Source organism: Leuciscus leuciscus (genome assembly GCF_965113295.1).
Source record: "Leuciscus leuciscus genome assembly, chromosome: 19".
NCBI classification, from domain to species: domain Eukaryota; kingdom Metazoa; phylum Chordata; class Actinopteri; order Cypriniformes; family Leuciscidae; genus Leuciscus; species Leuciscus leuciscus.
The window spans coordinates 20,761,246-20,778,450 of record NC_138743.1 but is presented as its reverse complement, the minus strand read 5'-3'; the positions used below and the strand labels follow the sequence as shown (position 1 = coordinate 20,778,450).

Below are 17,205 nucleotides of genomic sequence, written 5' to 3'. Positions count from 1 at the left end.
TTCAGGGTGGAATGTGGAAGTGGAGGAATTTTATTTAGGTTTTGCTAAGCTCTTTTTGATCTGTTTATGATACCTGAACATCACGGCATTCGCATACATTAGTATTGTATTTTTGTCTAATGGAAACTTCTCAAAATGTCCAAGATCTTTGGCACACGCACGAACAATGCTGTTTACGCATACAATTTTGCGATTTATATTCATTCGTGCTGCTGAAACACAAGTATATTTTATTAAAATGCCTCTTTAGCTTAAAGAGATGTAAAATAGGTTTTGGCAGGCCTTTTCAATTGAAATAGGATCTCAGAGGTGAGCATACTCTCTAAATTAGAATATAGTGAACAAATCTTTATAAATGACCTTTTTCTTTTTGCCCCTTTTTATTAGTTGTGCTAAACGGCTGTAATTTACATCTTTATACAGGTCATTTTATGTCTTCTGCCACTAAGTAATTAAACTGGCTTTGAATTTAAGGTTCTTAGGACCCAAAAGGGACGAAGTATTACCAGGATTATTCAGAGCAATATGGAGAGATTATATCACTGGAACATTAGGACAGACAGACAGACAGACAGATAGACAGATAGACAGATAGATAGATAGATAGATAGATAGATAGATAGATAGATAGATAGATATTTTGACTTTTTTTTTTTTTTGATAACTTTGACCATATAGTGAAGGAAAAGCAGAGATCAAGTTTCCAGCATAAACCAAAATGTCTTTAGTATGCCTTAAAATGTGTGCAGAGCTATACTATAAATAAGTTTTATTCACTGTATAATAACCTATATATGTCCCATTTCTGTAATTTTTTAGTTTTGCTATTTTATCCTTAAAATGTGGAAAATAGCAATAAAAAAAGAACGAATAGATGTGCCTAAGTTTGACTGGCAGTGTAGGTTACATTATATTACTGTAATTAGCCAGAAAAAAGAAAAAAAAAATACAATAATAAAGAATTGAGGTGATATAACTACAGTAATACCATTTACAGACCCAGAGACAATGTTTGGTTAAGCTTAAATTTCTCGTAACAGTGAGAGAATTCTTTAATCTTGAAACAGTTTCCATTGGGATATTTGCTTGTGCTGAATAGAGCCAAACATCATTTTCCTTTTACAAACACACGGAGGCTTTGGTGTCTAAAACACGATCTCACTGATGCATACTATTTAACTCTCGGAGAAGGGAGAGGCTTTGACACTCTGTTATTATCGGCAGATGAATTCCACCCCATTGGGAACAACAATTTTTGGACTGTGTGCTGAAAGTTAGTATAAATCAATTAGTGAAGCTGTATGGAGGACATCTCTGCTGCAAAGAGGTCAAAGTAAATATTAGAATAATAATACAAGTGGAATTTCAGCCTGAAAAAAAAAATAAGAAGAAGAAGAAAAATAATAAAGCTGTTAATATTCTTTTAGATTAAAGGCAAGAGATATTTTTTGAGAATTCCATTAAACAGGCTCTTGTGATCATGTAAGATGTGGTTGTCACACATACGCACACTCACACATACGCACACACACACACACACACACACGCACACACACACACACACACACACACACACACACACACACACACACACACACACACACACACACACACACACACACACACAGCTGTAAGGAAGGTTGAGGCATTCAATTTAAACTGCATGGCCTTGTGCTGATTCCTCCCTCAATTTCACAGACTTCAGGTAAAAACGCACGACTCTTGACGTTTTGAGCTGATTAAGGCCCCGTTTACACGTACATGGTTATTTTGAAAAACGGAGACATTTCCCTTCGTTTGCACCCTTCGTTTACACGCAAACGGAGGATTCGCCAATGAAACCGATTCTTTCTAAAAACTCCGGCCAGAGTGGAGATTTTGAAAATCTTCGTTTGCACGTTTGCATGTAAACTGAGAAAAACGGAGTTTTAGGCAGCGACGTCACAGAATGTGACCATTTTCGGGATTCTGATTGGCTAAGGTGGGCTTGAGCTTCTCGTTACACTGCCACCTACAGGTTTGGCATGCTCTTGACAGCATATACACAGGTTCGTGTGCACGATGTTATTTTTGAAAACGAAGAGGGGAGAAATGTCCGTTTATGAAAATAGCCATCCACGTGTAAACGTAGCCTAAGAAATTTAGAGGGTCTCTGCTAAGTGGTATGTCAACCATTCTGACATCTAATAGGTCTGTTTCATTTTCATTGAGTCATAGAACTGGAGGATTCTGAATCCCAGGCATCATCCAGACATTATAACGTGTGAATGACGCAAAACTGGAAGCCACCTGTAAGTGGTTTATTTACACAAGGGGAAATAAATAAAAGGGAAATAAATAGAAACATTTTAAAGTTTAGTTTCAAAGCACAAATTGTAAAATTATTCATATATATATATATATATATATATATATATATTTGACAAATAAGTCTTTGTCCCACTAAAACATCTACCAAGTTCATAGCTTAAACCGTCCTCATAAACAAAGCATTTATTTAATCAAGCTAAAAAACAACAAAAAAAAACTGCTTGTTTTGATGCTGAAGGATCAGTGACGTCACATGGGCAAATACATTTGTTTAAACCTGCTTCCAGAGCAAGATACCAACAGACAGTTTTACATCCCGCCCATTGGCGTTCAGTCGCTTAATGGCTGACATTTGCCCACGCTGGTCTGGATGTGAGTGTTGTGTCAAAAGCAAATAAAACCCATTATAATCTGATGCTGTCTACACTGGATACAGTATACAGATGCACATTCAGTTTCTGACAAACTCCACAAGTCTGTCAACAACAGGACAAATGGAAGAGTGAAAGAAAGTTTGCTTTGACACGTCCAGTTTAAACAGCTTGTTTAAACAGCTCTGTAAGGACCCCAGTATCGGAAACAAGCGGATGGTTTATTTTTATTGGCATCCCAGATCGCGTCTAAGGATTATATGTTTGTTTGGAGCATTTTGTTTTGTTGACAGATCAAGTTGACACTTGCAGTGTGCACAGCACAGTGTAATGGAAAGTTTGTAAAGAAACTTGTGTTGACAGATGAAGCAGCCAAATGTATTGGATCTGACAGCAAGCTGCATCATAAACAAACAAACAATGTAAACAATAATAGGGAAGATGTCTGAAATGTCTAATCCATGATATTTAATAACTAATTACAAATCTAAAAAAACATGAATGTCCAAAAATACAACGTCCACGACAACAAAATGCTTAAAACTGAGACTTTTCCTTTGAATTTTCCGCAGAAGACACCATTGTCAAAATGATCCCCATTCACACGGATCCGTGAAAACAAATAAAAACCCTGTATTCTGCTGCCAGGCCATTAGATGGCGATGACACACTATAGACTGAACACGTAATATGCATGTGTATGTGCATGACCTCATCGTCTTCAGAGATTCACATTTGGTTGTTTGCACAGAAGTGTTTTCATAAACTTGCACTTTGAAACCCATTTTCAAAACTTCGCGTTTTCAGGCACCAAAAACGCCTTTGTGAACGAACGTCCAAAACGCATAAAATGTTTTACGTTTTTAGTTGAAAACTGTGTCGTGTAAACAGCCCCCTAGTTTCTAGTCTGTGTCAGTTTCAATCAGTTCACCTGTTGTTCGTTAATTAACTCATTAGTTCTGTCTTGTTCAGTTCTTTGTCCTGTTTCGTCAGTGTTAAGAGGTTGTTTCCCTTGTTTTGCTATTATTGTTGGATTAAATAATATTCCCTGGTATTCTCCTTTGTCGTCCGCTTCCTTGCAACAGCCACCTGTGACAGTGATCAATAACTAGGCTACATTTTAATTATATAATTCAAATATAAATAAGTTACCACCAACAAACCCTAAATCATAACAAATTTAAATAGAAGAAAAAGTATCCAACACCATACATACACCAGCAGTGTCATCATCTATTTTGGACAGTCCACTCCTAATTCTCAAAACATACCCTACCTTTATGAAAATAAATTATCGTTGTACCTATTCATAGCTCATTCTTTACTGCCTGTGGCCGCAAACTCTTTCAGAACAACCTCAGCATCTACTGGGGGATCATGATGGGTTTTCTTAAAGGGTCATGACACCCTAAACCAACATTTCTGAGATTTTAACAGAGGTATGTGTGTTGAACACCATTGAAGACAATGTTAGCATCTGTTAGATTTAATAGTAGGGGGGAAATGGTTATTTTATCGCTATTTTCGTCTTCCGGGTTTAAAATCTTCATCGTGTCCACGTCACAGGCTGTGACGTGGCAGAGCACGATAGTACTTTGATGACTCATCGGTGTCTCATAATTATTAATGAGACTGAGTTTTTTATCCAATGAGAAGACACTGCCTCTTAATTATTCATGACACCACGTGGATCTTTCCAGTGACAGACATGTCAAACTGTTGTATTGTCCAACTCCGGGTCGAAATGAACACCGTTACTGAGAGTTTCTGTTCTGATATTATCATTCCGATAGATGAGATTGTCCTGACAGAGCAGAGCTCGTGAGGCTCCACCCTCTATGCCGGCAGCAACAGCTCATTTGCATTTAAAGGGATACGGTGCGACTAAAACGGTGCGTTTTTCGAGAAGGGTCTGACTGCAGAGCCACAGTTTTACCCCAAATACAGTTTTACCCAACAGCAGTTTTGCCCGCACATGCACATTTCGTCGTGAGAGTCGGAGAGAGTTTTATGTCGTCGAGATGCATGTTACGGCACTGGAAGGGAATAATTTCCCTAAGTATTCAAAATGCTCTTCTTGCTGTGACCAATTTCACTGTCCGTTCTGCTCGATTCAATATTATAAACCGTCAGGAGAAAGTCACCTCAAGCGCCATCTTAAATTACATTTTAACCGGTCAGTCCAACATGAGGGTAAGCCAACATGAGGCTTAAAGTTAGCCAACTTTAGAAAGCTAATGTATTCTGCGGGAAATGTAGTTATCGATAAGTAGCTATAACGAACTAACGTAACCTGTATCTAAGCTTTTACTACAATTTTATATTCTTTAGTAACAAACTTTACAGTTTTTAGTTATATCAAACTGTACAGTCAGAGGATTATCATCATTATTAGGTCCTTAACAAATATTACTTTGACCCTCCTGTTGTGTTAATTTCATGTTCACTAGTTTTGTGTTCTCGTTCCAAAATGACCACACCATTATAGCAGATTATAAATTTGTAATAATACATATATTATCACCTAATTTTGTGACAGATCTTTTTATCAATGTATGTTTTTGTGAACAAGTTTTGAACTTCTATTTGCTATGTATGGTGTGTACGTTAGGCCTCATTGACCTGGGCTCATACAACTTGTTTTTGAGTAAAAAAGCATAATGTATGGATTATTTTGACTATAACAATTTGACAATTCATGTATTATCACCAAATGTTGTGATACATATTTTTAGCAACTTAAGTTCTTGTGAACATCACACGTTTCGAACTTCTATTTGCTTTTTATGGCCCACAGGCCTCATTGACCTGGCCTCATACATCTTGTTTTGTTTTGTTTTGTTTTTGTAAAAAAGCATAACGTATGGATTATTTTGACTAAAACAAATACTCTGATTAAACATATTGTGCTACTTATTACAAACTATTTTGTGTCAAACTGTGTCTATCTGATAAACGGCATGTGCCTGAACTCAATTTTATAAGCTTATTATAGTCTCACCCATTCATTTCTAATGACCGGTCATTTTTTACCAGGATCACCATAGGTGTATACATTTTATAAAAATGATCCAAATGTATGTTGTGTGTTAAGATGCCATGTGTGGACAAGGTCATGGAACCTTATGACAATCAGATTAAATGAAAACTTTTAAATCGGACAAATTCGACTGGAACACAGTAGGATGGTTAACAGAGACGATTTGCATGGCCCAACACTTCATTGAGTTTGTTTTCTTATGTTACAGGATACACTATTCACCGATGTGGCTTAGGGTGTAGGGCACAACTCCATTACCACTGCATGTATTGTCAGTCTATCTATGCTGCTGCATAAGGAAGACTTTAAAAAACATATACCTGTGTGCCAGACTAAGCAGTCAACCTCAGTACCACTTTCAGAGCCATGTTCTACCAGCACAGTGCCGTGTCCACTCAGTGCAGAGTCAACCTCAGTACCACTTTCAGAGCCATGTTCGGCCAGCACAGTGCCATGTCCACCCAGTGCAGAGTCAGCTGACCAAGGCATTCATGCAGTCACAAGAGTCTGTGTGAGACCAGTTGTATCAATTGAAAATTGTATCAGTATTTGAGCCCACAGTGTCCTGTTACAGTGTTCTTGGACGAGTTATGGTGGAGTACAACACCAAATTAAACTCATGGCATTGTCCATGTTCCAAAACTAAACGTTCCTGTCCACATATTTAAGTGGCCAAGTGGCATTTTTTCTAAGAGCAGCCTGAATTGTACAGCCTGAAAAGAGCAGTCCGAAGCACAGAAGAGGTGGTGGATTCAGTTGATAAAACAGACAAGCATGAATGTCTGGGGGACACAGAGGAGGGAGTGATCAGTCCGTAACACAGTAACACACCGTTACGACCTGTTTGATGTCTTTGCTTTTGAAATGCAATTTGCCATTTCAGCATATCCCCCATCAACTCGATATGACATCCTGTGGGGTCTTCATGATTATGGTAAGTTACTACACTGTAAAAAATTATTTCCATGATTTGTTTCACACAACATATTTTCTTTTGTCAAATTAACTTAGATGCACTAATGTTGTTCAGATAACAAAACATTTGTAGTTAAGGTTTATTAAACTAATGGCTTGGTGGCAATGCACTGATATAAATTAAAAACATTAGTTGATTCTACTAATAGATAGTTCACTAGACCTCTGAGTCTTTATTGTCCCTGCGCATGCGCCGGACGCCCGGGAGTACGACACAGACGACACTTGATTGACTTGAACGAGAGGGCGCAATTTTCTCCTCAGCTTCTTCAGAAGCAAGGAAAGACGGTTTATGGTAAGTAATTTTAAAATTCAATGTCTTAATAGACTGGTTTTCTCTAAGGGTAATTTAATTTATTTGCTAGGAAGCGAAAATTCAGAAGAAGGTTTAAATCTATTAATAATTTTGCCTCAGAAATTCCAGTGGTTTCCATTGAGGTTATTTTAAAATAGTGTGTTTCTTATCTTTACAGTTTAGTAAGGCTGTTAGTGAAGCGTTTCAACCTTAAAATAATCCCGATAAATAATAATATTTTAGTTATTTTTCATTTTCGTCTTGATTATACACGAATGCGTATTGCCCGTTGTAAAATAATGCATCCAGGTTAAGTTACCTTAAGAGAAGGAAACGGCAATAAGTAATATAGATTGAACTGTTAACGTTATACTTATGCTTCTTAAGCAATAAGTGTTCAAATGAATCTTTTTATGTGATATTTCAGACGTGTTGAGCTTTTGAACATGTTTGCCAATACGTTAACTTTACACGACGTAACTTGGAACACAGCTGAACGGGAAGGCGCCATATTCTTCTAGGGTGTTTATGGTAAGTTAAAGTAATTAAAGGGTAACTAAACCCTAAACCAACTTTTTTTAGTTAATGATCTGTAAGAATGGGGCTTTATTAGTGCTGTTCATTGATTCGAGTAACTTTTTTGACATTTGGGTATAAAGTGTTTTAATTTTACAATATATGGTGTAAAAACGTCTGAGTGCTGCCCTCTTAAGGTTGAACGGTGGCTACTGCAGTTGAATTTTCCTATTGGATGTTTGCGGTGGCAAGTGACGTAAGTGGTGGCAGGTGACGTAAGCAGGTTCCAGCTCACCACGCCCCTGGTACGAGCTCACCACACCCTTTGTACGAGCTAGCGTAGATTTATCTGTATTTAGTACAGTGGGCAGGAGGGTACGTAGGTGTAGTGTTGCTGGTTGCAACAGCACTGCTGGACTGCATAGCTTTCCAGCAGACTTAGAAATTAGGCGCCAGTGTTTGCATGCACTTGGCCTGGAGACCGTGAGTGTGAAACCTGCATTTTACGCGGGATTGCTTCTCCAACGCAATAGAGGTGGAAATGGGCTTCTCCCCACAGCTCACGCTGAAAAGCGACGCAGTGCCAAACGCTGCTCCTCCTGCATGGACTCCACCACCGCAGCGGCGTCTTGATGTGAGTGATCATATATATTTTAATCACAATTTATGGTTAGGCTAAAGTTAATCATCTGGGGTCGACAAACGCGTCGGCGCATTTTGCTGGATTTTTTCACATAGCGGCAAAATATGAATATGCCTACAGAGAGCACGCGCTATTGACATCAACTCGATAAAACTCATCAGATGCATGTACTTTACGTCGTCTTGCGACCCTGTGAGCAAACTCTCCATTTTAGAGAGTCTGACAGCAGGTCTCAGGTGCACGCCTGTTAAACCCATAAAACATGGGTTAACTGTTACTTTTGTAATACAGTATTGCCTTGCATTATAAACCATCTTTTTTAAACTAACTTACCTATTCTAAAACTTAAAACAATTTATTTATTTATTTATTTATTTATTTATTTTAATCTTTAGAACCCATTTCTCAATACTTGGGTTACTTTGTCAAAACTCTTCACACAGTAAGCACAACAGTGGTCTATGTGGGTTAAACTGTGGATAATGTATCATTGCTTTGGCACAAAATAAATTCAATGAATATATCTTTCAATTAATCTTTCTTTGCATGATTTCTTGTCTCTTACAGACAACCATTACCAAAACTACAGGCCAATCTGCACGTTTACATAGGCAACTCTTTTGAAAACGCCTCGGTTACGACTGTAACCTCGGTTCCCTGAAGAGGGAACGAGCGTTGCGTCGAAACTGACGCTATGGGGAACGCTTTGCGTGATGACGTCTTGAAGCACATGTAAAATCAGTCCAATGGTGTGGCGGAACGTCAGAGGCGGGTGACGTCACGTACCAGGAAGCTATAAAAGCCGGCCCGAAACAGAAAACGAAAGCTTCGTAGAGTCTGAAGTCGTGCTGACAGGCATGAAGGAGATATGGCAAGGCGACGCAACGCTCGTTCCCTCTTCAGGGAACCGAGGTTACAGTCGTAACCGAGGCGTTCCCTTTCAAGGGAACTCGCGTTGCGTCGAAACTGACGCTATGGGGAACGTCTATACCAACGCCACCATAGCTACAAATGTCTGTCCTGTGTGTAATCAAGTGAGCAGCACTAGAAAGACAAAACCTGAGACCCTGGAGTAGAGTCTAGGTCTAAAGAGTAGAACCTGACGAAGGTGTGCGGTGAGGACCAGCCTGCCGCATCACAAACGTCCTGTAAAGATACTCCTGATATAAGGGCCTTAGAGGCCGCCATACTCCTAGTAGAGTGCGACCGGACAGCCAAAGGAGAAGGCTGTCCAGCCGCCTCATAAGCAAGTGAGATAGCCTCAACCACCCACTTGCTCATCCTTTGCTTAGACACTGGACCTCCTTTGTTAGGGGACCCAAAGCAAACAAACAATTGATCACTCTTACGCCACAGGGCAGCTCTGTGGACATACGCGTCTAACGCCCGAACAGGGCAAAGCAAATTATTCGCCTCCTGGTCCGATTTCGAAAGGGAGGAGGACAGAAGGCCTCCAAGTGCCACGAGGGAAACGAGATACCAAAGGGTCTTTCCCCACAGACATTCCACCCAAAGGACTGTGGTAAGCACCTACGGCCGCCACATAAACCTTTAAAGTGGACGGGGTCAGACCTGCAGTGAACCGGTCCTGCAGGAACTCCAGAACTGTACCAATTGGGCAGTTGACTGGATCCAACCGACGGTCACTACACAAAGAGGTGAATACTCTCCAGTTCAGGGCATAAAGTTTCGTCGTGGAGGGAGCTCTGGACTGTAGAATGGTCTCAACAACCTCAGTTGAGAGACCTGACTCTATGAGCTGGGCCCCCTCAGAGGCCAAGCCCACAGGTTCCACAGTTCCGGTCGGGGGTGAAAAATCAAGCCCCCTGCTTGGGACAGAAGGTCCCTCCTGACGGGTAGCTCCAGAGGATGCCCGTCGAGGAGGGACACAAGATCGGGAAACCATACTCTGCCCGGCCAGCGCGGGGCTATAAGAAGCAGGCAAACCCGGTCCCTGTGAACTCTCTCGAGAACTCCCGGGAGCAGAGCAACTGGGGGAAAGGCGTACAGACGTAGCCTCGGCCACGTCTGTACCATAGCATCCAGTCCCAGAGGAGCTGGATGCGTGAGGGAGAACCAAAGTGGACAGTGAGACGTCTCTCGAGACGCAAACAGATCCACTTATACTTGGCCAAACTCCGTCCATATCAGCTCCACCACCTCGGGGGTGGAGCCTCCATTCCCCGGGCCTCGGCCCCTGTCTCGACAGAGTGTCTGCTCCTATATTCTGAACCCCGGGGATGTAGGCTGCTCTGAGTGACAGCAACTACCCCTGGGACCACAAGAGGATATGGCGTGCCAGATTGGATAATGGGCGCGAGCGCAAACCCCCTTGGTGGTTGATATAGGCGACTACCGACGTGTTGTCCGTATGCACTAACACATGGTGTCCCCTGAGACCTGTGATAAAGCTCCTCAGAGCCCGGAAGACAGCTAACATCTCTAGGCGATAGATATGCCAGGAACGATGATGGTCTTCCACAGACCTTGAGATGAGCGACCCTCTAGGATCGCTCCCCAACCCGTGAGGGAAGCATCCGTCGTTAGCAGTTTGCGACGACAAGGAGCTCCCAGCACTGGGCCCTGGGACAGGAACCAAGGTTTCTTCCACATAACCAAGGCACGTAGGCATCGCCGCGTGACCTTGATTGTGCGAAATGGGTTGCCCCTCGGGGAAAACCCTCTGGTCCTAAGCCACCACTGCAGGGGCCTCATGTGCAACAGTCCAAAAGGTATCCCGTTGGAAGCTGCTGCCATGAGACCCAACAGTCTCTGGAACTGTTTGACAGTGAGTAGCTGGCCTAGCTTTACACTTTTCACAGCTGCAAGGATGGAATTTATGCGTGGCGGTGACAGGCGCGCCTGCATCGACACTGAATCCCAACCCACGCCTAAAAAAGTGGTCCTCTAAAATGGAGAAAGCACACTCTTCTTGGCGTTCAGCCGTAACCCCAACTCTTTCATATGGGCGAGAACAACATCTCGATGTTGAACCTCCAACTGATGCGACTGAGCTAAAATCAACCAATCGTCGATGTAGTTCGTGATGCGAATAATCTGGAGGCGCAGAGGCGCCAGAGCTGCATCCACGCATTTGGTGAAAGTGCGGGGTGATAAAGCCAGGCCAAATGGAAGAACTCGATATTGGTATGCTTTGCCCCCGAAAGCAAACCTCAGGAACTTCCAATGACACGGACGGATGGAAATATGCGTTCTTGAGGTCTATCGTGACAAACCAGTCCTCGGACCTGATCTGTGGCACGATTGTCTCAATGTCAACATTTTGAACTTGAGCTGCATGACTGACTCATTCAGAACTCGAAGATCTAAAATGGGACGCAATCCCCCGTCCTTCTTTGGAACTATGAAGTACCGGCTGTAAAACCCGGTTTCCCTGTTGGAGGGAGGTACATATTCTATGGCCCCTTTCACTAACAGAGTGTTTACTTCCTGTTCCATAACCAGAACCTGCTCGGGGCCCACCACTGTGGGCAGGACCCCCATAAACCGAGGTGGGCGTTTCTAGAATTGTATCTGATACCCTTTTCCCACGGTCTGCAGGACCCAACGAGAAACATTTGACAGTAGCTTCCACGCTGTCAAAGATTCTACTAGAGGTACCAGCCTCTCGAGACTGGTTTCTGGATTGTGTTGCTGTTGAGTAGTCGGTTCGTCGCCCTGTAACGGCGCACCGGCAGGGAACGACCGAACAGACTGCTCTAACACCCTCCTCAGAGGGGGCGGGCATCCCGAGGCCACTACGTCTCCGGGTGGTCCTTGAGATATGTGCTCGCCGGAGACCGCTGCGCCCTGAAACACCGGAGGCGGCAGGGTTGGCAGACTGGTCCCCTGAGGGCACCGTATTTTTCTCCTGCTGTTGAGTAGTCAGTTCGTCGCCCTGTAACGGCGCACCGGCAGGGAACGACCGAACAGACTGCTCTAGCACCCTCCTCAGAGGGGGCGGGCATCCCGAGGCCACTACGTTTCCGGGTGGACCTTGAGATATATGCTCGCCGGAGACCGCTGCGCCCTGTAACACCGGAGGCGGCAGGGTTGGCAGAACGGTCCCCTGAGGGCACCGAAGAGAGACGGGCACCGTGAAAAGAGGTGTTAACCGCTCTGCTTCGGGGGGGACTACCCTCATTTGTCCTGAGCCCTCAGACATCAGGACTTTTTCCCAGCAGCCTTCTTGGCGGTAATAACGGTCCGCAGATCCGTTTTACCCCTCGAAGACTGCTGGGTTTGAGAGCGCCCTCCGTGTCCCCGAGATTTTTGTGGGGGAGCACGGGAGGAAACGCTCTGTTTCTGAGTAGCACGGTGCTTAGCACTCTTTTTAGATGAGTGAGGCTGCTCCCGCTCAGCAACCTCAATGAAAGAACGGCGGGGGAGAAGTTTCTGAAGTGCAGCTGCCTGTTTTGAAGCTTCTTGTGATTTAGCTACAGCACTGTTAACTGCATCTCCAAATAACCCTTGCGTGGATACTGGTGCATCTAAAAGAACATGTTTTTCTTTGTCCTTTATGTCACTTAAGTTGAGCCACAGATGCCTCTCAGTGGCCACCAGGGCTGCCATAGAGCGGCCGATGGATTTAGCCGTCTCCTTGGTGGCCCTGAGAGACAAATCTGTGGCTCTACGTAGTTCAGACACCGTATCAGCACTAATACCCCTGCCCTCCTCAGAATCACCCAATAACTCAGCCTGGTAAGCTTGCATTATGGACATTGTATGTAAACACGCTGCAGCTTGGCCGGCGGCGGCATAAGCTTTATGAACCAGGGAAGATGTAACTTTTACTGGCTTGGATGGAAGTGCAGGAGCATTCAGAGAAGATGCCGTTGCTGGAGAGAGATAGCTCGCGAGCGTCTCTTCCACCTTCGGCATCTCCCCATAACCATGCTCTTTATAATTGTGAATGGATGAATAGTGTGATGTTTGTGCAGTATACACTCGATATGACACTGGTTTCCCCCACGATCTCGACACCTCGGTGTGGAGATCGGGGAAAAACGGAAGGCTTCTGCACTGAGGCTGTGCACGAGATGGCAGGAAACGTTCGTCGAGCTTGCTTTTCGAACGAGCGCCCTGCCTATCTTCTGGCCACTCAATAGATAATCGCTCGACAGCTCTAGTGATAACATCAAGCAATTCTTCAAACGCATGAGACTGAGGTGGCGAATCCTCAGACTCAGCGTCAATACTAACAACGTCCAACTCCTCAGAGCTGGACAATTGCAGTATTGGTGCCTCCATCGGGGGGGGAAGAAACCGCAACGCGTGCTTCCACACCCTGATGAGAGGCACTGGATCTATCAGAAGGAGGCTGAGATAAGGCAGAGCCCGTCTCAACATCCACTGATAGATCCATTTGCGAACCCCAGGTCTGTGATTGACGCCGTGCCTCGGCAGCGGCGGGACCAGAGCCCTGGGGAACGCGATCGGGATTGAACCGAGCCAGGCGGGATCGGAGCGTACGCAATGGCAGCGCGTCACAATGCTCACAGCCAGTACCCTCGAGTGCTGACTGGGCATGCTCCTCTCCCAAACAAACAACACAAAGGATGTGAGTGTCCCCACCCGTTAAATAACGCGGGCAGGGGTGCACACACAACCTATACTGCTGCTTGCTCGCCATACTGAATATATATATATATATATATATATATAGATAGATATAGATATAGATATAGACAGACAACACCAAATAACAGACACAGATTTCACACAGAGCAAAACTGAAGACTCAGAAAGCTTTCGTTTTCTGTTTCGGGCTGGCTTTTATAGCTTCCTGGTACGTGACGTCACCCGCCTCTGACGTTCCGCCACACCATTGGACTGATTTTACATGTGCTTCAAGACGTCATCACGCAAAGCGTTCCCCATAGCGTCAGTTTCGACGCAACGCGAGTTCCCTTGAAAGGGAACTGAAAAGGTGACCTCAGTATTGAGAAATGTGTCCTAGCAATTGTAAAAAAAAACCAAAAAAAAAAAAACCCTGTAATATTCTAATTGTGGGTCTGTCATTTTACTAGATTGCTGCAAAATTTCGACGCATAGTGTCCACCGACATTAAGGCGACCTTTTTCCATGGGCTTGATGAGTAACGTTACCTGAAAGGATTTTTGCGGTTGTACCAAGCCAAAGACATTAGAGAACTCAAGACCCTGATTCAGTCTCTTGAAGATGATGTGAGTATATGTTAATTTATTTTTAGAAAAATGGTTCCAGTGTCACATGCCTGATTAATTAAAATTTCAATGCAACAGCATAGGCATGTTTCCACTATCGGGCCAAAATCGAACATGCTAGTGCGTGCCAGGGCCAGTCGTGCTTCCACTGTCACTTCCAGGGCTTGATCAGGCCTCATCTGGGCTTCCTCGGGGCAAATGGCCAGAGCTTTTTGGAGGTTTTTTATTTTATAAAATAAATGTATCATGTTATTTTATCAGGCTACGAGCTAACTTAAACATTTAAGACAAATTTAGCCATTTTCAGTTCAAAACTCGCTTTTAGACACCAGCGAGTGTTGCGATTCAATGGATATTCTGATCACTGTATGAAGCAGATATATATTTATATGTGATGCTAAAGGCTACTTATGCTAACCATAGCGATAATAAATACATATATGTTTTATATGTCTCTTTTTTCCCTTTCCCTTTGTTTCCATTTGTTGATGCTCTTTTATATGAAATGATAAATACCAGTTTGATTCAGCATGATTGATATGCACTCCTGACACAAAGTAATAAGTTAATGTCACTGTAACATTTTTATTGTAAAACATTGGTCAAATATCAATACTAGAATCTCAAGTCTTTAAGTAATGGTGGGGTTGTCTGATGTTGTTCTATGGAGCCATGTTAAGGGTGGGTTTTAGGGAATCACTGCAGAGCTACTGGCCTGAAAGTGGAAACGCAACTTGATTTTGGCCTCGGTGCTCAAGGTCCGAGGCTATTGGCCCTCTCCCGGCACGCTGTTTGCCCTGGCTTGCACTGGCCTGACAGTGGAAAAGTGGCTTATGACTACTAGTTTTTATTTAAAACAATGTTTTTCATTGCAGAGCTCAAACCAACATAGAAGAGCAGTTGTCCTTTTTGGGTTTCCTTACTTCCTTAAAGAGAAACCTATATGTACCTATACACTCCAGTGGATTAACCTCAAGTTTATGAAGTGAGTGCTTTGTTTGCACAAAAAAAATGTGCGTTGAAGATTGATAGATTAATATTTTGTAAATATTTTTATTTTTGCACTAAGCATTTACATCGCTTCATAAACTTGAGGTTAAACCACTGGAGTCACATGGATTACTTCAATGATGTCTTTATTACATTTCTGGGGCTTGAAAGTGGTAGTTGCATAGGCTGTCAATGGATGGACAAAAAGCTCTCAGATTTCATTAAAAATATCTTAATTTGTGTTCCAAAGACGAATTAATGTCTTGCAGGTTTGGAACGACATGAGGGTGAGTAATGACAAATTTCATTTTTGGGTGAACTAACCCTTTAAATGCTGTTTGAGAAATGCTTTTTAATATTCGTTGAGATTTGTTATGAATAGTGGCCTGATATTTTGTGGTTTGCTTGTCAACAGTTTTCTCATTTCATTCACTTTATGAGGTTGTACATACTCGCATACTCCATACTTGTTTTGTTTTATTGAACAGACAAAATATTGATTTGAGCAAATGATTTTCATGTGTAATGTTCATTAAATGGGTTTTTTGTTTTTAATTCTATTGCACTTAATTCAAGCTGATGTTAATGTCATCACACTGACATTTGTTTATTCTCACACATGCTTGACATTTACTGTATAGCAGCAGCTTGCATCCTGTTGCTTTAATGTGTTTTAATGTTTTTTTTGTTTTTTGTTTTTTAAACAGCAGTTAATTCTGTCATAGGCCTACTCATTTATACTATATACTTGTCAGACAATTCAATGAATTAATATTTTTGTGAATGTTATAATAAATGTTAAAGTTATGGTTTATTTGTGCTCTGTTATTCAAGAATTTGTTTTAACAAAAAAGCTTTTGTCAAGTTAAGTTGTGTTGAAGTTGACTTAACTCGTAATTTTAAGGCAACCGTGTAAACTTCTTAGTTAATTGTTACAACAAACTATATGTAGTTAAGATTAAGTTGAGTTAACTTAAAATAGTTTGTTCATATAATATTAAATTAAGTTGAGTGAATTTAAATTTGTAAGTTAACTTAATCCCTTTGATTGCTTGAATAAGTTGATACAATATTTAATCCCAAGTTATGACAATAAAACAACGTTAAGTTAAAAAATGATATTTGATTCAAATAACAAAATAATAGTTGAAACAACAAAATCATTTGTTGTAAAAACTCACATTTTTAGTTTCAATGAACTCAAAATTTTAAGGCAACCAGGTAACTTAGTTTTTTTAGTCAAACTAACAAATCATTTTTTACAGTGTAGACTTTTATCAGTCTGTATCCAGTTTATTCTATAAAAAAAATAACATATTGCAAAATGAATATGTTTCATCGTTGTATTGAATTAGCCCGTTGATTTCACTGCTGTAAGTCTTGTTTATCCACATTACATTATTATTATTGTTACTGTTATTCATAGTATTCATTGAAGTATTGCTTGTTTCTCAGCATGACATTCCAGTCATCAGGCGGTGGTGGTGCCTACTCTTCATGGAGAATTTTGCTCTTTGAGGGTAGGATTTCCGATTATGCTTTTTTTTTTTTTTTGGACCAAATTATTATTATTTGTAATTTAGCAGACACTGTTATCCAGAGTGACTTTCAGTACCCCCTGAAGCAACTTGGGGTAAGTGCCTTGCTCAGGGACAGAATGGTGACAGCCCCAGGGATTGAACTCACAACCTTACAGTGTTCCATTTGGAAGCCCAGAACCCTGTCCACTAGGGTAAAATCTGATTTTCAGTCGACAATATCCTATACTTAGACTTTCAGGGGACACAGAGATCAGATGGGTTCTAAAAACACACACCAAGTAAGTCCCATTGCTCCAGGGTTGACCTTTGAAAGACCCTAAACGATTCCTGTGAACACAC

General features: G+C 42.0%; 1 protein-coding gene across 1 annotated transcript in view; it reads right to left on the bottom strand.

The window, feature by feature from the left end:
* Nucleotides 1-10,965, bottom strand: part of LOC309482358 (uncharacterized protein) — a gene marked incomplete at its 3' end in the record, with an annotated part of 141,544 nt that extends 130,579 nt beyond the window's left edge. Inside the window, exon 1 of the mRNA XM_082147708.1 lies at nt 10,637-10,965. Coding sequence (XP_082003834.1) covers nt 10,637-10,907 — 271 coding nt within the window. The 5' untranslated portion in view covers nt 10,908-10,965. The remainder of the gene's footprint in view (nt 1-10,636) is intronic.
* Between the last annotated feature and the right edge of the window lie 6,240 nt (nt 10,966-17,205).